This window comes from Rhamphochromis longiceps, linkage group LG3, assembly GCF_057381845.1.
Source record: "Rhamphochromis longiceps isolate RC_006_pf linkage group LG3, R_longiceps_female_GT1.1, whole genome shotgun sequence".
Lineage (NCBI taxonomy): Eukaryota > Metazoa > Chordata > Actinopteri > Cichliformes > Cichlidae > Rhamphochromis > Rhamphochromis longiceps.
The window spans coordinates 39,013,338-39,037,436 of NC_140559.1; the positions used below are offsets into that span (position 1 = coordinate 39,013,338).

Below are 24,099 nucleotides of genomic sequence, written 5' to 3' on the forward strand. Positions count from 1 at the left end.
GAAACAAAGATTTAAACAGAACTTCTTTGATGCACACTTTATGTCAGGAAAGAAAAGATGGATCAAGACAAGATGGTAGGAAATATGAAATAAATGTGAACCATTATAAACCAGAATAGATAATAATACAGCAGCTCATGAACAGGCTGATTAAACCATTTATGTTACTCATCTTGAAATCTTGTCACGGTGTGTAGATGAGATCGACCCAAAAGCAGACATGGTGGAGACAGAACTAACTTCCCAAAAAATAAAGCGAGCCTTTACTGTGGCTGATGGCATGAGAAAAACTCTAGAGACACACTGTAACTGGGAAAACTAAGGGGACTAAGAACACTGTGTAAACTAAAGGACTATGGCACTCTGTGAAAGAACTATGAAAGTGCTATGAAACACAGTGAAACAATGAGGGAAAACTATGAAATCTGTGGTGAGGATAACAGACGATCTGACAAAGAACAGTAAGAGACAAAGGACTTAAATAAAAATGAGGTGATCAGGGGAGGTAGAGAAACACAAGAGGATTCAGCTGACTAGGATGAACATAATGCTGTACAGGAACTGTAAACCAAAACATAAAGACATGAAAACTGGACTTTCAAAATAAACAGGAAAACATGACAAGACGCAGGCGTGACACGAACTTGACAACATTAACCAGGCAGTCAAAAGACATGACCAATAACACTCAATAAACAACAACTTTAACACAGGAGAAGACGACACAAAGAAATTAAGAAACAAAGTACTAACAGCAACCTAGAAATTGAGCTAAACTGAAACTAGAACACAAATGAATAAAAAATGACCCAATACCATTTTTTTTCTTTTTTGAATACACAAATGTACATTACATCAAGGTTTTAAACTTACATGTGATAAATTCTTCCCTATTCGGTGTGTTTATGAGGACAGCTCTCAAGTAAATATTAAAATACACTCAAAGAGAGCTCTCTTTGTCCAGGTCAGGATTTGAATATTAAATTTTAAAAAGTGCATCTGTTTCCTCTGACAGACTGACTCACAGATGGGGGGATTTAAAAGGTGTCATTTACATGATGAGGAAACAGGAAAAAAGGTGCAGAAACCGCTGCACTGCTAACAGTCCAAGAAGCAAAAACATATAAACACGTCTTCCTTATTTATGCTGCTTAATAACTTCATCCATTATCTTAATCTGGGAGTGAGGCACAGGGAGAGCATGAACATTACATAAAATGAGTAGATAACATCCATCCTCTTAAACACTTCTCCAACTCAGACTTGCAGGCCAGCCTGGAGGATATTCCAGCTGCGTGTCTGTGTGAGGCTGATTACACTTATTTTGTTATTATTATTCATATATTGTTTAAAAAATGTAATGTTAAGGTGGGATATTGGACTATCAAATCAAAATGATCAATTAAAGTAGTCTTGTTTACACTGCACTTTTATATACATAAAAAACCTGAGTAATTTTAAATAATGTGTACATTGATGGAAATTAGACAGAGTTTGTAACTTCAATTTGCTTTTATAATACATTTTGTGCTGGAAATGGGAGATGAAGATCATGCTCTGCATGTGTAAGGCAAACAGACTTTAGTATTTTATCAGGTTACTCTAAATGACTTCATGAATATTAGCTCTGCTTCTGTTTTCCTTAAACAAACACCAGATATAATCTGCTTCTGTTAAACTGTTTCACATAAGCATAAACTAAGAGTGGTGAGGTGATGTAACATTACAGTTAAACGTTTGAAATGTTTTGTTTAGTTTTTTTTAGTTTTGGGTTTTTTGTTGTTTTTTTACATTGAACTGCAATTCCAGTATTAGATATTTTGTTCAGCACTGTAACACATGGAGGGGCGGGTTGCTACATTTCAAGATATAAAACATTCTAAGTATTCCATTCGTCTTATCAAATCTGAATACCTCATATAAAAAAGTCTGCAAGTTCTGCAAAGAGCAGACAAGAAAAAACAGAGAAAACTGAGCTGAAGTGACCCACACCGCCGAGAAAATACACCAGTGACACAGGTATAACACAGATGTGATGACAAACATCACAGGACGAGCATGTCAGGCACAAAGACAGGTGCCTGACATGGTCTCAACTGTCAAGATCTTCAGCTCACAACTCTTCACCAGCATTCCCAGAGTGCGATGACTTATTACCCCAAGTGGAGGAGTTTAAGTATTTTGTTGATGAGTGAGGGCAGAGAGTGATCTATGAACAGATTGGTGCTGTGGCTGCAGTGATGTGGACACTGTACCAAAACATCGAGGTGAAAAGAGAGCTGGATTAGGTGGCTGGGGAGAGGCAAGTCTGCTCTTCTCTGCTTAGGCTGCTGGCCCCAGATAAACCAAAGATTATGACTCCAAACTTTCCTAACTACTTAAAAATAATAATTTGACGCCTGGCAGAGACCAGTGGCTTGTCATGTTTCTATCTGTTTGTCGTGAAGTCCAGTCCAGGCTTCAACTTTATGCTGTGTGGAGTGTCATGTCTTCCATGTCAAACGTTTTGGCAAGGTCTGCAAATGTTCGTTTTCTCTGTTTTCATTTCATTTTTATTATTGTAGGGTCTTAACCTTACAATATAAAGGGCTGTGAGGAAATTGTTGTGATATATAAAAAAAAGATTTGTATTGAATTGACTTCTTGTCTTTAATAAAGTGGTACAGGTGAGACATGAAGAAGAAACACTGACCTAATGTTGCTGATAGGAGAAAGAATCTGATAAATCATACAATCAAACTGATCAGAACTGAGCGGCTTGAGCCACAGGGTTCATAAATAGTGTCAGTAGTCTAAATGGTTTCATGAAACCAGCTGAAATAAAGCTGATGAATAGAGAAAATCCCTTTGCCAGTTAGAATTAAAAGAAAGAAACTCTACAGCATCTTTTATGTCAGATATATTTGAGCTGACATATAGACAGCAATATTCTTAATCTTAAAGCAGTAATATAAAAATAACTGAAATACTTTAAACTGACTCCACACTTTACAGTACACAAGTCACCCGGCGTAATGTAGAGGAATAAAAAGGGAGGACAGAGGGAAAGAATAAAGATGTGCAGCTAAATGCTTGTAAATTAGTGCCAAATGCCAGGTCATTCAAAAACACAAGTTCATGTCCACTTAATACACTTGTATGCGTCTTATATTGTGTGATATATTTCAGTGACTTTTAAGTTTTTCAAGAAGAAATTTTGTTTGGTTAAAGCAGTGCAGACTCATTTTGTGATTTGGTCTGATCCTGTGTTTTTGTGCTAATCATGAGTGAAACTTTATCCACAATCAGTCCCAAATTTTAGCTCTTGTCTTCTGGACAGCTTCCATACTAGATGAGTGTCGTGGACAAATTTAAGTACTCTGCTGCACTAAAAAATTACTCATGTAAAATATTTTAGTTTTTATATTTGGTCGCAAAATTTAAAAACCAGAAAAATAGAAACACTGTCAGAAATACTCAGTAACGACATCATCTACACTCGACCTGTGCATATGCACATAGATTAAATGACTTAAAAAACTTTAAACTTACATCTGGTTAGTTCTCTCCTTGATGTCTTTCCTCAGTGTGTTCGTAAAGACTGCTGTCAAAAGAAGATTGTATGTGACACTAACACAGAGATCTTGTTTGCCAAAGGTCAACATTTGAATATTAACATATTCCACCAGAATGATCCAGTCTATATTTCGAGGATGAAATGGGGATTTTATGTAATGCTGTGGAAACAGAAATATAACACTGCACTGTTGAACATTGAATGAGCAAGAGCAGGAACAGGAAAAAAAATGTAAAACTATAAATAAATCTTTCCCATTTATGGTTGCAAAATGTTCCAGGTTAACTTCATCATACAATATTCAGTGACTGTTAGTTTTCTGTTAATTGCTGAGACACGGGGACACAATGAAGGTAAGAGTAAATATTAAACATGACTGAACTGAAAACTGAAAACAAAACAGATAAAACTAACTCTCCCTTAGAGCACAGAAATCATAGATTCAACAATGAAATATAGCAATGATCCACAATGAAATGCAGAGACATCAAGGACAGGTCACATAAATTCCCCAATTTCATCAAATACATCAGGTTTAGAAAGTTCTCTGCTTTATGGTTTCCACAGGGTTCAGTGCTAGGACCAACTCTGTTTACATTATACATGCTTCCCTTAGGCAGCATCATTAGAAATATCCTGTCTCAGAGTGACGCTGAAAAACTAGTTCATGCATTTATTACTTCCAGGCTGGACGACTGTAATTCATTATTATCAAGAAGTCCTAAAAACTCCCCGAAAAGCCTTCAGCTAATCCAAAATGCTGCAGCAAGAGTCCTGACAGGGACTAGAAAGAGAGAGCAGATTTCTCCTGTTTTGGCTTCCCTTCATTGGCTCCCTGTTAAATCCAGAATTGAATTCAAAATCCTGCTCCTCACATACAAGGTCTTAAATAATCAGGCCCCATCTTATCTTAATGACCTTGTTGTCAAGGGTCGCTGTGTGGCAGGCAGGATGAGGACCCAAATGCAAAAACTCATAGACACGGGGATGAACTCGAGAAACACAGCTTTAATGCTGGCACGGCAGAATACAGGAAATACAGAACTAACTGGGAAAAAGTAAACTAACACTCGCAGGAAGACACAGGAAGATCCACACAACATGAGGGAGAACGCGACACAGAACTGAGGGAGACGCAGACATAAATACACAGAGGGTTAACGAGGGAAGTGGGAGCACACGGGGAACACAGGTGACACTGATAATAATCACGAGACATGGCAGGAGTGAACACAACACTGACGGGAGAGGTGAAACAGGAAGTACAGAGGTTCAGACAGGAGGAGAGAGAGCACGAGTAGAACACCAACATAACGGGCAGGGGAGACACGGAATAAACACGAAAGGGGACGAGGGCTCATGAATACACAGAGGGGCACACAGGGGGTAAAAGCCATGAAGGGAAAGCACTCAGGGAACAACACAACAGGGCAACTCAGGAAACAGAGCCTAAACAGGGAACTGAATACAAAGACACATGAGAACTAAGAATACTGGGCCAACATGGCCCAGGATCATGACACTTGTAGTACCATATCACCCTATTAGAGCACTTCACGTTCTGCTTTTAAGATTAGGCTTAAAACTTTCCTTTTAGGTAAAGCATATAGTTAGGGCTGGACCAGGTGACCCTGAATCCTCCCTTAGTTATGCTGCAATAGACGTAGGCTGCCAGGGATTCCCATGATGCATTGAGTTTTTTCTTTCCAGTCACCTTTCTCACTCACTATGTGTTAATGGATGATCTGATATCGTCGTGTTGGTGTTGTTCCCAGATCATCATGAAAATGTTGTTCCAGGTTCAACATTGCAAGTGACCAATCACATTGTTTGGTCAGGGGGGACGACCGGCACTCTGAGTTGTGAGTAGTGTGCTGTTCAGAAGAGCAGTGCCACTGTGTGACTGCACGTAACAGTGCCTGGCACACGGGAGCACTGACTATGTGTCAGTACCACAGGCAATGAATCTGGAAGCTTAAATTAAGAAGAAAGAACAAAAGTTAGAACTGGAATATCATGTTCATGGAAGAGCCAGACAGGAGTATAGAACAGGCTTACTCTCTCCCTATTAAAACAAACTTAACCATCCTTGATAACTGTAATACCTTAGATTGTGTATATTTGCAGTATTAACTTAAATTTTTTTGTGATCACCCAAACACACATTGATTAAACTATCAGACCAGTCAAATTAGGTGTGATAAAGCACGGAGACATGGAGAACATTCAAGTTGATTTGCCTTTAGGAATGAACTTAAGAAAACATATAATGTAGATAATTAAGATCAAATGAAGCACATAGAATAGTAACATAATGTAACACCCGTCCCACGTTCTAATGAGAGGGGCCCTGGGTTCCTGTTGTTACTTTTCTACTGATTTTTAATGCTTATGGTATAAAATATGCAATAAAACTACACTATATGGAAAAAAATCACACACAAGCAGGTCAATTATAAAGTTAACTCCACTTTAGTGAATGATTAATTAACAACACAAAAGAAAATAAGTAAAATAGATAAAGTTTGTTAAACAATGGTAAGGTATCTACTTCAACAGAAACAAAATAATCAAATAATATTGTGGGCCCACACGCACTCTCACCAACACACACACACCTCAAGTGCTACAGTCTGTCTGCTAGCAAACCCCTCGTTGCAGGCCTGAGTCATGGCTCAGGTGCGTTGGGACCTAAAACAATATGGTCGCTTCACTTGTTGCCAAGCAGTAAAATAAAAAGCACATGCAAATAACAGTACTCCCACCTCCAGGCAGTTCAAGGGGATAGCGGGGAAACTGGATCAAAGCTACCAGCCGGCCGCGGCAGCAGCACTCACAGTCACCTTCTCCACGTGCTCCCACGTGAACACATAACTCCAGCACACCAGCAGAAGGGACATCTCTGACACGCCAGCAGGACGTCTGTCTCCTCCTACTGAATCACACAACCCCGCTAAATGCCAATTCACATGCGATAACATTCAATCTTAGCATTAGCTTAATAAATAAAAACAGAGCAGAACAAGAGCTTAGTGAATATGCTAGGCTACGCTAGCGGCTATGTTAGCAGCTGTGCAGTGGTACTCATACAGGCGGCATGTAAAGAAGCAACACTGACCTAAAATAATACAAAAATTAGATGATAGAAAAATCTTGGTCAGATAAACAATGATCTGTATTCAGTATATATTCTGGAAAAAATACTGCAAAAGTTTAATGAATCAGCATTGATCTGTGTTCATTTTAAATCTTAAACAGTATATTTGGTAAAACAATCCACTTACCCATCAGAATAAGCAGATACAGACTCCATCTTTGATCTGACAGATGAAAGTGATATTTTATTGCGCAAGGAAACAAAGATTTGAACAGAACTTCTTCGATTCACTTTATGCCAAGAAAGAAAGACAAGATGGTAGGGAATATGAAATATATGTGAACCATTATAAACCAGAATCGACGTTAATGTTTTTTTTAATAATTCAGCAGCTCATGAACAAGCTGATTGAACCATTAATGTTACTTATCTTGAAATCTCTTGGTACTTTGATTAATATTAGTAATAATTATGTATAATATGTTTTTTTTTCTTTTTTGAATACACAAATGTGCATTACACATCACCTCTGTACCACAAATATGTAATAATATTAAATGTTTTAAACTTACATGTGATAAATTATTCTCTATTCGATGTGTTCATGAGGACAGCTCTCAAGTAAATATTAAAATACACTCAAAGAGAGCTCTCTTTGTCCAGGTCAGGATTTGAATATTAAATTTTAAAAAGTGCATCTGTTTCCTCTGACAGACTGACTCACAGATGGGGGAGGAATTTTATACAAGACTCATAAAAGGTGTCATTTACATGATGAGGAAACAGGAAAAAAGGTGCAGAAACCGCTGCACTGCTAACAGTCCAAGAAGCAAAAACATATAAACACGTCTTCCTTATTTATGCTGCTTAATAACTTCATCCATTATCTTAATCTGGGAGTGAGGCACAGGGAGAGCATGAACATTACATAAAATGAGTAGATAACATCCATCCTCTTAAAAACTTATCCAACTCAGACTTGCAGGCCAGCCTGGAGGATATTCCAGCTGTGTGTGTGTGTGAGGCTGCTTGCATTTATTTTATTATTATTCATATATTGTTTAACAAAACATGTAATGTTAAAGGGGGATATTGGACTCCATCCATTCGCTTCCGCTTATCCTTTTCAGGGTTGCGGGGGGCGCTGGAACCTATCCCAGCTGTCATAGGGCGAGAGGCGGGGTACACCCTGGACAGGTCGCCAGTCTGTTGCAGGGCTAACACACAGGGACAGACAACCATTCACACTCACATTCATTCATTCGCACATTCACACCTAGTGACAATTTGGATTTTCCAACTAACCTATCCCCGCAAGCTGCATGTCTTTGGACAGTGGGAGGAAGCCGGAGTACCCGGAGGGAACCCACGCAAACACGGGGAGAACATGCAAACTCCACACAGAAAGACCCCGGCCTGATGTTGGAATTGAACTCAGGACCTTCTTGCTGTGCGGCAACAGTGCTAACCACCGTGCCACCGTGCTGCCCGGATATTGGACTATCAAATCAAAATGATAAATTAAAAGTATTTCTTTGCACTTTTATATACATAAAAACTTGAGTAATTTTAAATAATTTGTACATTGATGGAAATTAGATTGAGTTTCTAACTCTAATTCTGCTTTCAGTTGTAATAAATTCTGTGCTGGAAATGGGAGATGAAGATCATGCTCTGAATGTGCAAGGCTTTAATGTGTGACTGTCAGCTCTCTACTTTCAGCACTCTCATTTCAAACTTGAGTATTTTATCAGGTTACTCTAAATGACTTCATGAATGTTAGCTCTGCTTCTGTTTTCCTTAAACAAACACCAGGTGTAATCTGCTTCTGTTAAACTGTTTCACATAAGCATAAACTAAGAGCGGTGAGGTGATGTAACATTACAGTTAAACGTTTGAAATTTTTTGTTATATTTTGTTTAGTTTCTTTTTCCTTTTTTCTTTTTTTTTTACATTGAGCTGCACTTTAAGTATTAGGTATTTTTTCTGCACTGTAACACTTGAAATGTAGAGACATCAAGGACAGATAAACAGTCTAAAATAAATCAATAAACATGAAAAGAAGACCAAACCCATGAAAATGTCCATGAAAATGCATTTTTATAAAGTAATCTAAATTATGGAGACAACAGGATGCAGCTTGCCAGCATCAGTATTCAGATATGCTGCACTCTGTCTCTCACCCCACATCATGTGGGATCAGCTGCAGCTTCAGTACTAAGTCCTCAATCTCACCTATGGTGGTTTTAAGCTTTGCCATCTAATTGTACAAAGAAACTTTCAAGATCCTAACCTTCCTTGAAGTCAGGTATTTTTGGTTCACCTACATGAAGGTTTTCTGCTCTCTGTACCAGAGCAGTTTGTACAACATGCAGCTGAGGCTGTGCATGGAGTGGTTGAGATGGAGAAGCGATTCTATGAGGTAGCTGCAAAGCTGATAGCTGAGTCTCAGTCTCTTGCTTTGGGAAAGCTGCTGTTGTAGAAACGTCCCTCTGGACAGAAGGCTGATGAAGTTCAGAATATACATCATGTTGCAACTTTGGTTTACTATCGCTAGTGTTAAGGTTCAAATATTGAGGAAGGAGAGTACAAACAACCATGGTCCAGAACTTGGTCAAACAATTGACTTTAATGAAATACACGCGTGGGGGGACCAGCTCAGTTCGCCGACAGGGCTGATCTCCGACTTAATCATAGCACAAACAGATATTTTATACCATCAGGGCTTGAATTTAATGACGCCCCCTCAACGTCAGATCCATTTCATACATAGGTCAGATCAAAACCACAATGACTTTTAACACAATTACAAAGAACATTGTCTCCGTCTCCACGCCAGGTGCTTCCTTTCCCTTCTGACTTCCACTTCTCGTCTAGAACACCAGACACACATCCTGCAAGAAACTATTCCTCTTTTTGCAGAGACAACAAGAAATTGTTCCTCTTTCGCAGTTGTGAGCAAACATAACTAACCTCTCACCTATAAATTATTCTCTCTAACTGAGTGTGTGTGTGTATGTCTGTGTGCTAACCACAATTGCACCCTATTTCACCTCGCCGACTAGCTCCTGACCTCTCACCAGACAGAGAGACAGAAGCCACTCTCATATATGTAATAACCGAACTGAAACTATGTATATGTCATCTACTAAATAAATGTTTTAATCCAGAACCTCTACTAAAGGCTTAATACAAGAATATGAACTTATAAACGATAATAAAAATGACCTGATATAAGTGTTTTGTAAGCATGTATTGCAATTCCTTCTATGTTCTAGTTTCCCTCAGCATGTATCACCTGGACAGTCACGCCAGTGAAGCTTAAAACCCTTAATGAACTGAACATCAACTCAAAATAAGCACAGATATGCAATATGTATAAAATAGTTATAACTGCATCTGGAATACAAGGTTAATATGATAACAGTATGCATAAACATCTTAAGGCCATCTTAAAGCTATCTGTTACATTGTTAAAGCAATGATCACACTGCAGATTATATTGTGCTGGTAAAATACTTTTGTTCATCCCCACACTAGACATGGCACGATACCACTTTTTTATGTCCGATACCGATAACATATATTTGGATAACTGCCGATATAGCGTATTTCATAATCAATAAAATGTTTTTTTAAATATCTTTTAAATATCTTGCTGCATTTTGTATAAGTTCATACTCAAGTTTAAAAAACAAAACAAAACAAAAGCTATTCTGTTATACCTGTATGTAAAAAATACACTGCACCCAAATTATTTCATAGTTCAGCAAAACTGACCGATCTAATAAACTTAAACCTGCACCATCCTCCCTATTCTGGTATTTTAAAGAGTACTTAGTGGAAATATTAAACAACCTAACTAATAGGGTTATCAACTCCCAGCAAAAAGAAAAAAGGGAACCACCCCCCACACTGAAAAAAAATTGGAGTGACATTTACTTAAAAAAAGCTAGGCAACTTTTTCCACACAGAAAGTGCTTGTAATCTTTACTCGGGCTATTTCTAAGTAATTAATAATTATAATATATAATAATAAGTAATAATTGTGGAGGTGGGGGTGTGCTACCACAGAAACCAAAAAAGCTCGGGCCAGCAGCATGTGTCCAAATTTCAATCAAAATCGTCTGATTTCATCATAAACAATCTGAAAACAAAGCTTTAAGTGTAAAATAACAAACTTGTCCTTTAAATAAGAGTGATACATTCTCAGTGTGTATGACCTCATCTTTTCCATTAGATTATGTAATTAAAATAATTAAAAATTTTACCTTATTCAGTGAGTCCAACATTGGTTTTATTTTGGTCCCTGCAGTCCCGCCCTTCCTTCGAAATATCTCCAGGAGTTTGGTGGTGTACCCGTCCAATCTGGACAAAAACGTTCGCTCCAGATGAATTGTGGTTATTCGCTTAAACTCCTCTTTGATCTGAAATGAGAGATAAAACACAAAATCATGTCAAAGATGACTCATGAGATCTCACATACACTTAGTTGCTGCATGAACAAGAACTGGATTTACCTGATTTTCACAGAACAGAGAAGGCCACCTCTCTAAGAGGTCTTGGATTGCGGGGCAATCCTTGACAACCTCTTTTCTTCTCATAGCGAAAGACTTCTCCATTTTCTCATTAATTGCCCTCTCATTGTTCTTCTTCTTCATTTCCTTCAGCAAATCTAGTCTCTCCATCTCTAAGGTTTCCTCAGTCTCACCGAATGGCAGTGCTTGCAGATAGTTGACTTCAGCTTTTTTTGCCCTTTTAAAGCCTTTAAGTGAATCCTCTTCACTGGAGCATCGTCTCTTCAGTGTGTTCACCTCGAGCTCTGGAATGGCTAATTGGCGACCTCTTAACTTTGCCCTGTAGTTGCCCATTTTATACTTTATCCTCTGTTGCCAACCATATAAGGCCATTAAAAGACCCTGGCTCTTTGAGGCATGGGTATTTTGCTACCAAGGCTTCAGCAACAGCTAAAATCTGGACACCAGTTGGATATGCTGTGAAGCCAAATATAGTCTCTGCAAGCTTCTCAAGAATGCTACTAGTTACGCTTGGGTTGTTCAAAAGTGTGCCATCATTTTCATAAGCTTGCTTTCCTGCTTCCAGTGCAAGGTCTATATCATAAGAGAAGTCTGGTTTTTCAAACTTAAATGGCCATGGCTTAGACCTGTAGGATGGTCCACTCTCATCTGGGGAGGACAACAGGATTGTGTCGCATACAGATGAGGAGGAGCTTGCTTCTTTAGATAGTGGAACTGGAGATTCGACTTCTGACATGTCCACAGTAGTGAGACTCAAAATTACTGGTTCAGTTTTTACTACTTTGAGGTTAGCTTTATCTTGTACTTCCTCAATCGAGGTCAAAGTGAAGAACTGACTGTCGAAATCCATGTCCTGGTACATAACAGTGAATGGTCCTGTAATATCAAATGTCTCTCGAAGAACATCATTGAGGTCCTGAAGTGTGCTTGGGATGCCTGCAGGTAAAAGTAATTTGTGGACATCAACCTCCCCAAAAATGATCCGCAGTTTCGCTGAGGGTGCCATATCAACAGGAAGAAGCTGCAACAACAGAAGAGAAATACACAGACATTTATTCACAAGCTTCTCTCCTCACATTTCAAAAGGATAGGCAAATGTGGTGCTTTAAAGTTGTCAGGCGTCTTCCTGCAAGGGTGTATGAAGTAAAGGATAAAAATCTTTAAGCTCTCTTTGCTCAAGTAACTGCACACTCACTGTGTTCTCCAGCTCATAACTCCTCAGGTGTTCATTGTACCATGTATTTTGTTGTCTCACGAAAAAAGTCAGTTTGTTACAAATCACCATTATTTGTAACACTTCAGAAAAGTCAGGCAGTCCTGCAGTGGAACCACAACACAACAACATTCCCACTGCATAGTTGGTGCCTAAACTGCACACATTATTGGCAACATGCACAGCTGTAACAGCAGGGAATCTGCATTTCACCAGGTCTTTTAGATCATCCTTAAGCACATCTAAAGAGACCTCTGTTATTTTTGTGACTGCAAGTGATGGTTTGACAGAATGTGATTGATGATATCCAACCATGAGCTGGTGCTTATTTGCAAGGGACAGCAAAATATTCCTGAAACAACCAGTGTGTCTTACCACCTTCTTGAAAAAGCTGTGTTTGGCCTCGAATCTCATTGTCCAGAGGGCAGCTAGGGGGCCAAATTCCCGAATGAGCTGAGGATAGTGCTCAAGGAAATGGTACTTGGGAATGAGCTTATGTTGGGGGAAAACATCAAGGAATCTGCTTCGGTGTTCTGAAATGATGCTGTCAAGATAGCAAATGCTTTCTTCAGTATGGGCTCGAGACATGACAAGGTCCACAATGTCTTTCAGTGTCATCAGCATCTGCCATACAGGCTCTTGTTGGGGTACTTTTAAACCTATAATCAGAGGCAAAAGACGTAATAAGCACCAATTTTCATGTGCGTTGCTCCCTACTGATTTTCGAGTCGAAAAGTTAGCAGGAATGAGATGAGGGCGATTTGTTTTATCACTCCACTTGTATGGGAAATTGGAAATGGCATCATTCAGTTCCATGAGAGAAAAATATTTTTTCTTGATCAAGTTATCAAATGCCAAAGCCAGTTCCACTGGAACAATGCCCTCCAGCAGATCATGTAAAACATCTGGAAGGTAACCAGATGTAACATGAAAATGCTCAAGTTTTTCTGACAATGCACACTGTTTTTTTACACCATAACAATGAGGGTGATCTGGACTAGACACAGCTGTCTGTACATGCAGTGTATGTTGATCTTTGGTTCTTTGATGAAAAGACCCAGATCTCACTTCATTGGACTGAAACTTGGATCGCTCCCCAACACAAAACCGGCAGATGTATGACCCTGCAAAGCTTTCGACAAATCCTGCCACAGAGTGCGCCCCCAAATTATCTGCCACCACACTGACCACAGTCCCTTTAATGGCTTTCCCTAACGCTGGAACAAAAAGACCATCTTTCTCCAAGCTTTGGATATCTGTTAACAGTGGCTCTAAAACTCGCTGGAATCCAAACTGCTTGGTGTCTTCAGCCTTACACAGAATTGCAAGGTAGATTGATGTCAATGTGGAACGTGACTGCACCGGAATGTTTCCCAACACCCAATAGACAGCTGTGACTTTGTGCTTTTTTCGAGATGTCCCAAGAGGATTACATACCTCAAAGTCATCAACGTACAGGATGAGACTCACTCTGTTCTCCTCTACAGAGAAAAACTTGTTGTTTTGATAGTGAGATCCATCACGAAATGTCTGGTACTTAAAGTCATTTTCAGGTTTTTTTTCACCTTCAAATGTGTTTTCTTGAAAAGACTTACTTAGGACCTGCACCAAGGAGGGCAATATTGGGACATACTGGAAGGTTTTGCCCTTTTTTTTTTAATATCAAGTATGTGTTCTCCAACAACTGAAAAATGCTTCTTCATAAACTCTCTTCTCTTGTAATAAGTTGTGAAAGGGCCACCTGTCCCCAAGGCAGTACTTATAGGGTGTGTCTCACAAAGATTTTTCACTAAATCTGAGATAATGGCTGGATCCAGATCACAATTATGGCTTTTCAAGGTGGACACCACCACATCTCTTAAAAGTGGACCAGATGCAGAGGTGGATATAAACTGAAGCTCATCTACTATTTCATCAATGCATTTGTTTGGAACATTGAACATGCTTTCTAACTTTAAAAATAGATGGCCAAATTTCTCTTTCATATCTTGAAACAACTCCTGTGGTTCCCCATCCCAAAGCTCTAAGCTCGCTTCCACACAGGTCTCATCCTGAGCAAACATGGGTTCATTAGGTTTGCTTTTTAATACTTCAGTTTTAAAATCCTCAAGGGTGTGTGACTGGTGTTTTCTGTGTCTATGTGTAGCAAAGGTGGAATAAATATTTGTACTGAAGTTGCAGTTTTTGAAAACACATGCAACTACTTCAAACTTCCTTAAGTGGTTGTTAAGATGCTCAAAAAACTGCTTCTCTGAATTAAAAAAAACAGAGCCGCAAAGTAGACAAGTAAATGAAAGAGGTCCACTTTGTGTGACCATCTTCACATGGTGTCGAGACAAATGGGTCTTAAGGGCATTAAATGTTTTAAACGAGCAAGGGCAATCAGTGTGAAGACAAGGGACTGACTGGCTGCGACCACCATTTCCATGCTTTAGTCTGTAGTGTTTTAACAATCCCAACCTCTTCTCTGACTCAAAGCTACATATCTTACACATCCATCTCATGTTGTGGCACCTTAAACAGACAAATTGACCATCTCAAAATTAAACCAAACTGCCACACAAAGCAATTATGTGACAAGTTAAACCTAATTGTTACTAATTTGATTGAGTTCAAATTAGCAGTCAGAAGGTCCTATGTTCTGTAAAAAAAAAAAAAAGAAAAAAAAAGAAAAAAGGTTATCTATAGGCTTTTCAACTAATTTCTACTAACTCAAGGATGCACACTGATATTAATTTTTTTTTTTTTTTACATATGTTAGCTCAGTGGCAAATTTAAAACAGGTCAATATGAAGACTTGAGTGAAATCGTTTTTTGTTTGCTTTGTTGTTTTTTTTTTCAAAATACACCTCATGGCAGCGGTGCAGCAATTATTTTAAACTGGACCGTGGTCGTTTTATTCACAAAGACGTTAGTTAAGGCAGCAGGCGTGTGTTGTTTAGGTGGCCATCTAAGCTGTAAAGTGCTGTGGGAAATTCTGGACATACCTCCTGCCAGGAAAGTTAGTCAGCAAGTCTAGCAGGAAAATACACTATTTGCTAGCGCAGCTTCTTTCAGTGCGGAGAAACTGACTTAAGTAGGTGAGCCAACAGGAACGTACAAAGTTTGTTCTGCTTAAAAATTACATTCATGGTTCCACTTCTTCCCGTTTCCGTCAAGTCTGCCAACCGTCGAAATGTGGACCATGGTATGTCTGAAGAAAGACCGCTCAAATGTGGGGAGGGGCTTTGACGTCATGCTCCGAATGCAGAGAAGGTGGCCATATTCACTGATGTCACTCCATTACATTTTACTTGGAAATATCAACTAATTAAGCCAATGAATTGGTTTAGTGAATATTACTTGGATCGAATGATTCAATTTACATACAAAACTGAGGACACATAATTACAAACAATCCTCAAGTAATGCACTACAAGAAAAACTGCTATTTTAGAGTAATAGCACTGAATTTGTATTTTTTTTGTAAAATTTATATAGCTAATTGAAATAATAACTACAGGGCCAAAATAACATTATTTTCAGTGCACCCTCATAATGCTTAATTGACGGAATCGACTTCAATTTAAAGCGCGTGTAAAAAAAAATGCACAGAAGTCAATCATTGTTCTACAATAATTAAATAGATTCAACATCTTTCTTCAACAGAATTGCAAAGGAAAAAGTACTGTAGCTTTCTAGATTATAAATTTGACTTAATAGTTATACAGTAATGGACTTCTATACATTTTACATCAGATGACAACTTTGGTTGTAAGATTCAGATAATTATTTATTAAAAGCTAGACATGACAATTAGAAAGAAAAGTATGTCTTTGTGCCCCCTTTTCCCTGTTCATGCCCTATCGGCCCCCCTGGCTAAACTGTGCTAGATCCGCCCCTGCACAGTTACCAGCCGTCAGCTGCGTAGAAAAGGATCCTGGTGTAGAAAGTAATATTAAATAAATTCTAACAGCAGCTTATCAAGGTTAAACGTGCTGCTGTTGTTCAGCTGCTGGTTTCCTCTTTCTGGCGCAAAGTGGGCCAAAAACAAAGAAGAGAGATGGACTCACGACAGAAAAGCCGATCAGCTGATCATTAAGCAGTTTCATGGAGAGGGAGGGAGAGAGAGGCAGTCGCTCCATATATCGGTTGTTAAGCTTATCGTGGGAATGCTTTACAAACATTCAGAGATGAACTTACACACTTGCTTTACTTCTCTCTGGGATAACTTCCTCCAAGATGAAATGCCGGTTTGGAAACGAGGCTCCAAATGCTCAACCAGACCGCTGACAGGTCTGGCATGCCACAGCCGCTCTATCACCAGACGCATACTGCTAAGCTCATGAGCTGGGTTACGCTATGACGCAAGTTTTGTGAGGCACTTTTGTGATATTTAATGGATTAGATTACATTTTTTATTTCTCTCCGATATCCGATCCAGTAATTTAGGTCAGTATCAGACCGATACCAATACTAAAATCGGATCGGTCCATCTCTAATTATCGCTCAGCTGTTTAATGTTTTTATTAACAGTATTGTTTCTGTTCTTTTGGATCATCACATAAATTCTCAAATTTCATCAAAGAGATCAGGTTCAGAAAGTTCTTTACTCACAACCCCAACTGTTATTTGCTTAGGTCGTACCGCTGGTTCAAAATCATCCTCATCAGCCATCTGGCTCAGCTGTTTTCCACCTTCTCCTTCTTCCATGTCAGCAAGGGAGCTTATCCTTGTCTCACAGATTTTTCTACATCCTACTCCTTTCTTTTAGCCTGTTTTCATCTTTAATTCACAGACATAATTAATCCCACTTCTGGCACCATTGTTACGCAGAGAGGTGTGGTGTGGAAAACAGCAGACATCACTCTGAACAGACAACAACATTAGTTTATTGGACAATCTTTCACACATCAACTTCCAAAACTGCAACCCACTAATCTCTCCCACATCCCACAGTCCACCTTTACACACTCTCAAGCAAAGCCTTCTCAATTCAAACTGGCCTATGAGACAAAGAACATGAGTTTTCACAAATAATCATAACATTATAAATCACATGTCATATATGCACATACACAATTTAAAGGTAATTTCACACTTCTCGAATTACTTTAAATTTCTGCAAATGGTTGAACAACCAAACTCCTACTCTTTCCAGCTCACATCCTATAAAAGATCTGGTTTGACCTGGTTACTTACACCAAACATTTCACTTCTATCTTCATGCACAGGTTTCTTTAGCACTCATTTTACATTTTAAAAAGCCCACCATAGGTGAGTTGGGGAAGGACTTAAATATTTGTGTTTCCTAACATGGTCTGTAGTAGAAACCTGTAAAATCACATTAGCATCGTGTATTATTTGCTGTGGATAAAGTGTAACAGTCACATCTGTACACGCATTAGAAATGTAATACATGTTTACTCTGGTGTGAACCTGTAAAGCCACTAGATGGTACTGTTTGGCTGTCATAGTCTATGTGAATACTCTCGAATTTGTTTTGGTTTCTGAACTACACTACAGTGAAATAACAATTAAATACATTGATTTAAATGATGACTTTCTTTTTAATAGCTCATATTTGTCTTTAGAGAGGTCTGTGGTTGACGCTGCTATTTGTTGCTTTTTCAACTCCTTTGTTGTTGCTGTAGATGTGGTGGCTTTAAATCTTGGAGCTTCACTGCTGAAATATTCAACTCTCACCCCAGGTGAAAGCTTGCCATGAATGAACCACAAGTGGAAGGTTTCTATTGGTGGAAAACGTCATAAAACACTAGAAAAGATGTTGTCATGAACTCTGTTTCAGTTCACTCTGTGTGTCTGTTGGAGAGTTTTGTGTTGGCTAATTTTAAATGTTATTTGAAAACACAGTGCAATTGGTTTCCTAATGATTTAAAATAAATATTAATATGCTAATCTGTGTAGAAATAGGTGCTCAGAGAACTACTGTAAGTAGTGTAGACTGTTACACCTGCAACTCAGTTTATTTGTCCTCACAGACGCAAATGATCAGTTTACAACATGTCGCTTCAAATACATAATTATGAAAAAAAGAGTAGTTTTAAGTCTTTTCTGCCATGAATTGTCCTGAATTCTCAGTGAGATTGATTTATATCATATGGTAAATATTAAAGATTAAAAATATTAAAATACTTTATTTATATTTATTCAATTGCTATTTCTATACTCAAAAAATAACAGCAAATATAATAAACAAAACATCTAACAATAAAAGTGTAAAAACTGAATAATGCAGCAATTGTGAAGTAAGTAAGTCTAATATCACTGAATCAGACAGTCAAGAAGAAACTAAGGAAACCAAATTTAATGAAGAACATGAAAAGTCTAAAAAATACGAAACTACACAATCAAACAATTTCACCTCAGAGTGAAATCTTTAAGTTATGATTAAATCTTATTCTAAAGAACAAATAAAATTATATTTCTCATTGTCTCTCTGACTGACCCACTCATACTGTCCTCCACTCTGCATGCCCACAGCCCTGCCACACTCCTCAGTCTTTCCCTCTCTGCTCCACTTCTCATAGCAGACCAGCTTGTCATTGACCCAGAACCACAGATCCAGAGTGCAGGAGTAGCGCAGGCCGAGCCAGACAAAAGGACTCGAGGCATTCTTGGCTCTCACCTCTGCCCATCTCTGTTGGTAAGGGTTAGTGATGGAGACCAGTCCCCTGTGAGACTCTCTGCAGTAATCCAAGGCCTCCTTCCAGGTCTTGTTTTCTTTGATCAGGATCAGTTTATCTGCCATAAAAACAAAATAACAGGTTCAATTGAATCTATTGAACTGTACAATTGAGAAATTCTATTAACTGTTTATTTTGTTCTAAAAAAAAAAAAAAAACTATGGAAAGTTTGTGTGTTTCTCTACCCTCAGTAGAACGAAGTGTGATAATAGTAACAATCCTCACTCAGGTCAACAAGATCCTCAAATATTCAACTTCTTTACAGACAAGAGAGACTTTAAAAAAAAAGTGGTTCAACAGTTGCTGTAAGTTATCCCACAGATAATTAAAGTGATTTGGCTGCATTCATAAACTCATAAATTCATTCATGTCTTAGAAATTCATTTGTAAAAGAAAATCATACATCATCCATAAATAGGTTGTATAAACATATACAACATGTTCAGCTGGATCTTGTCAGTGATTCCAGTGATCCTCCTTTTAGAGAAAACCAGTCAGACACATGTTGATAAAAACTCACCATCATAACAGAAGAAGGGTTTTTCTTTGTCACATTCATCAGAGCTCCAGTTTCCTGATCTGTTTAACAGAGTCATAGCACATGTCTTGTTGCTTTGTTTATCATTGAATAACTCCATATCCCAGTATCTGAAAGAGAAATCACTCCCATCTGACCACCTCCAGCTGTCTCTGAACAGACCAACCCATGCTCTAAAACGAGTTGCCTTCGATTTCATAAGGGCCTCAATTTCTTCTCCATCTACCTGATCGAGTCCACTGGCCAAGTCAGTGTAATTATATCTGCAGTAGCTCTGAGCCTCTGTCCAGTTCTTATACTCCTCAATCAAATATGTTTTATTGTCTTTCTTCATTCCTGTGAAACCAACATAAAAAACACACAAAGACATCCCCCAATAATTTATCTTTAGAAACCCTCCACCTTTTTAATCACATGTGATAACATCACATTTCATACTTTTTATTTATTTTCACATCTCCTCACCATCATAGCAGATGAACCACATAGTACTGTCACATGAAACATCTACCAGCTTGTCTCTTTTCCTCCCACAGTTTCCAGGCCCAGGTTCAGTTTCTTGTCTTCCATTCAGATTCCAGCTGCTGTCATTATGAATGTATTCCACTCCTGGCAGAGAGCAATGCCACGTCCTGTTTCCACCTGTGTTGTTGTTCAGTCCAATCCAGGCTTCTCCTTGATTCTGTGCAGAGTTACGGAGTCTGCTCATGTCTGTCATGTCAAACACTTTGGCCAGGTCTGTATATTTCTCTCTGCAGTATGTCTGTGCTTCATGCCAGCTCTTGTTTTCTTTAATAAAGTGGTACTCATACAGGCGGCATGTAAAGAGGCAACACTGACCTAAAATACAGAAATATGATAAACATAATATATGTTCTGTTAGAAGAAAGCATTCAATGAGCAAACTCAAACTCGACAGCACTGGTAAAATTATCTACTTACCCATCAGAATATGCAGAAATAATATCCAGTGCATCTTAGCCCTGTCAGATGAAAATGAAAATAAAGATTCCAACAGATTTTGTGTGCTGGACTAATGCATGTATGTCACAATTCTTCTCTGTTCATGGAGATATTTAGAACATGTTAGGAACATGCAAATTAGGTTTGTTCTTCCTACAAAATGCACAGACTGTCACTACAGCACAAACTAGATGAGTGAGACATTCAGCTGACAGTAATGACTCCATCTGTGAAAGGAGAGGTTTTTAACATTAAGAACTTACATGGTTTTCCCGTTGACTCTGCTCGCTCTTGTCTCGCCCTTCTTTTCTTGCTCCTGTATTATGCTGTAATGTAAGCCTTGATTACTTCATTAAAATCAGAATTTAATATTTAATATTAAAATAAATTAAATGTAATATTAAACTTGTGACATTATAGAAATGAGCTGCAGATCCATAATTACATGCATTGGTGCCAAGAATAAAGATATAATAGTGTTAACAGGGTTACCAATGCTTTTGCAGTGACACCTGCTTTCATTGTCTGTCTCTGGTTCTCATGCTGCCTAAAGACTCAAAAATCCTTCTTTTATGGGGAAATAAAATATTTGCATTACTTCTATGTTACATAATTTATTCTTCTACATGATCCCAGGGGTGTTCTAAAAAATAAAAGGATGCCCTATTCAAATATCCTGTAGTATTCAAATCATGAAAACCATCTACACAACAGCATGCCAACAAAACTGTGTCCATTAATTTGTCCAGTTCAAAACTTAATCTAATATTTTATTTTGAAGTTCATTCATTTATCAGACCAGGGTTCATTTTCCCAGTCCTCAGCTGTCCCAACATTAGCTTTGCTGATGTGAGTAGAAGCTGATCTACTTCATGAGACAACATGCTGTGCACAGTCCAGCACAAATCTAAAAGATAACCTCAGCTTTTTATATGCTGCAAACAAGGAATGTCAGTCTGCAGCAATGCTGCTCATCTTTATGTTCTTCAAGGAAATCAGAGAAAACCTTAGAAAATCAGAGAGTGAAAAACTCTGACGATAAACTCTGTGTGTTTCTGTAACACTGAGAAAAATGTGTTTTAAAAAAATAATGAACTAACACTCGGTTATTAGTCTCTGTTACTGTCATGGTGCATGCTCAATCATCCAGGTAAGTAAGTTGGAGTCTCTGTTACTGTTAGATATCATTTCCCCAAGAAAAGTACATTTCTGCATTGTGGACATCTTTGAAACACTGTAAAGTCAGCTCATGAAGTATCTGAAGTTTTCGGGTGCTGGCATGTCACTCACGATGTTACGGTTAGCCAAAAATCATTTTTACCCACCTTTGATTTCCTGTAATGATGAAAATTATAATAAATGTGCCATAAATACAGCTTTAAACTGCACCTCTGCATTCCATCATGAGCATGTAATGGCGTTAAGATTTTATACTTACATGTGGTTAATTCTTCTCTTCTTCTTTCACTTTGATATGTCTTCTGGATGCACTCATGTGGACTGTCACAAATATTGCTTCTTATACTAACACAGAGACGTCTTTTTGCTCAGGTCAGAATTTGAATATTAAAATACAGACGTTTCAAATATCTCTTACTCCCATGGTGATGCACAGATGGAGAGATTTTCTGTAAAGGTTATGTTACACTCATTTACATGATGCAGTGGAAATAGGAAAAAAGAAGAGGACTACCCAGAGAAAAAACCATGAAGTGTAATTCTGAAATATGCAGGTTGAGTTGAGTGTTGTGTTTCTCACAATCTGTAGTTGACCTTTTTTTTTGTTACTTGTATGAAAATGTGATAATCATTTAGATAGCTTGCAGGTAAATTATATAATGCAATGGGGGAAAAAAACAAAAATGCACCACCGAGTTACCGAGAGCAGAACGTGTCATTTTCATGCACTTGTAATAACTGTTAACTGTTTTTATGTCAACACTTTGGCCATGCTGATTCCTGCAGTATCTCATTTTATTCTCTTGAGTATAGTATATAATTAAATAGGTATTCATATTCAAATTTGTTCAGTGTTTATGTTGGCAGAAGGAAAAAACTGACTTTTAAAGTCACAAGATTTCACTTTAAGATGCTACCATATATATGTACTATTTGAAAGACTGCAGTCTGGTGGTGGAACTGAACTCAGGTTCTTCTCGCTGTGCGGCAACAGCGCTAACCACCATGCCACCACTGCATATCAACAATCAGCAAATAAAAAGTGTATCAAAAGTGAATGGTATGTGGTAGGAAATATGCAAACCATAGTCCAAATGAAGACAGCATTATTGAAAGTCGTCCATTTAATCTTGATTATGGTGTGTATGCTGTGAGCATGAGAACTTCTTCAAAGAACTTCTGTATTATCAACTCAATATTTTTTCCCTTGTTTAAAAATTAATAAATGAATGAAAAAAAAAAGCCTCACTTCTAAAAATAAAATCTCTTGTTTCCATAATGACACAACATTAGGTCATTTACCTAATGCAATGGTTTAAAATAGGACACAAGAAAAAGAAACACTTTCATTAGATCTGTATCTTTCTCTGGTATCTGGGCTTCATGCCAGGTTTGTTGTCTTGTATTAAAGGTCTTATTTAAGGTTTGTAGTAGATAAAAGTATAGATTTTTGTTTTTAAAAGTATGCAAATAAAGTGTAACTTTCCAGAATAATGACAGTCATCTAGTTTTTCTTTAGATTACATTAATTACACAAGAAGAAATAAGGTTTGCTATTCTTCTTCTTCTTCTATTGTATTCTTGCAGTGAATTATTCTCGAGGTCAAAGTCAGTATGACAAATGCTTTGGTAGGAGGAGGGCAAACAGAAGCAGACTGTGTCATGTGTTTGTTTATTGAAAGCAGAAGTGAAGTTGCTAGTCACTCTGCCTAGTTTACATCAATACATCAGCCATTAACTGAGAAATGAAAAGTATGTGGATGCTGAAAGCGACTTTGGTCCACCAGTCAAACATTAAAGATAAAGTATGCAATTTTCTGAGGTAACTTAATACACAGTTCATTGCAGATATTTGGGTATGATCTATTTAAGTCCCACTGCTCCCTTCTACCAGATTTGGCTCATCACTTCAATGCAGTTTTTTATTTGTGCTTTTTTTTTTTTAAATCTAAGGCCAAATAACAACAACAGTGACCTCAAGACACTTCATATTGTGAGGTAAGACCCTACAGAAACACACAGAGAACTCCAAGAAAAAACAGCTAACAGTTGTATGGCCCCTCTGGTTTGAGGGGGCGATTGTGGCTCAAGAGTTGGGAGTTCACCTTTTAATCGGAAGGTTGCCGGTTCGAGCCCCGGCTTGGACAGCCTTGGTCGTTGTGTCCTTGGGCAAGACACTTCACCCGTTGCCTACTGGTGGTGGTCAGAGGGCCCGGTGGCGCCAGTGTCCGGCAGCCTCGCCTCTGTCAGTGCGCCCCAGGGTGGCTGTGGCTACAATGTAGCTTGCCATCACCAGTGTGTGAATGTGTGTGTGAATGGGTGGATGACT

At 38.3% G+C, this 24,099-nt stretch overlaps 2 protein-coding genes across 2 annotated transcripts; both read right to left on the reverse strand.

Moving 5' to 3' along the window:
* Positions 1–9,427: 9,427 nt before the first annotated feature.
* Positions 9,428–11,524, reverse strand: LOC146674560 (uncharacterized). The gene is made up of 3 exons (XM_085401084.1): positions 11,174–11,524; positions 10,925–11,080; positions 9,428–9,526 (listed from the first exon to the last, which is right to left on the reverse strand). Exons 1-3 carry the CDS (start codon positions 11,522–11,524, stop codon positions 9,428–9,430), a joined length of 606 nt encoding a protein of 201 aa, XP_085257210.1.
* Positions 11,525–18,801: 7,277 nt separating this feature from the next.
* LOC146674561 (C-type mannose receptor 2-like) lies at positions 18,802–20,604 on the reverse strand. Its single transcript, XM_085402401.1, has 4 exons — positions 20,571–20,604; positions 20,094–20,468; positions 19,611–19,964; positions 18,802–19,148 (listed from the first exon to the last, which is right to left on the reverse strand). The coding sequence occupies exons 1-4, from the start codon at positions 20,602–20,604 to the stop codon at positions 18,802–18,804; spliced, it is 1,110 nt and encodes a 369-aa protein (XP_085258527.1).
* Between the last annotated feature and the right edge of the window lie 3,495 nt (positions 20,605–24,099).

Excerpts from the sequence above, each read along its gene's own strand:
- LOC146674561 (XM_085402401.1), bottom strand. The coding sequence starts at position 20,604 with ATGCACTGGATATTATTTCTGCATATTCTGATGG. Across the intron at positions 20,469-20,570 it reads ATTTCTGCATATTCTGATGG|GTCAGTGTTGCCTCTTTACA; the intron begins GTAAGTAGATAA and ends TCTGTATTTTAG. Across the intron at positions 19,965-20,093 it reads GTGGTTCATCTGCTATGATG|GAATGAAGAAAGACAATAAA; the intron begins GTGAGGAGATGT and ends TTGGTTTCACAG.
- LOC146674560 (XM_085401084.1), bottom strand. The coding sequence starts at position 11,524 with ATGGGCAACTACAGGGCAAAGTTAAGAGGTCGCCAATTAGCCATTCCA. Across the intron at positions 11,081-11,173 it reads CTCTGTTCTGTGAAAATCAG|ATCAAAGAGGAGTTTAAGCG; the intron begins GTAAATCCAGTT and ends CTCTCATTTCAG. Across the intron at positions 9,527-10,924 it reads TGTTGGACTCACTGAATAAG|ACGAGAAGTGGAAGTCAGAA; the intron begins GTAAAATTTTTA and ends CTGGTGTTCTAG.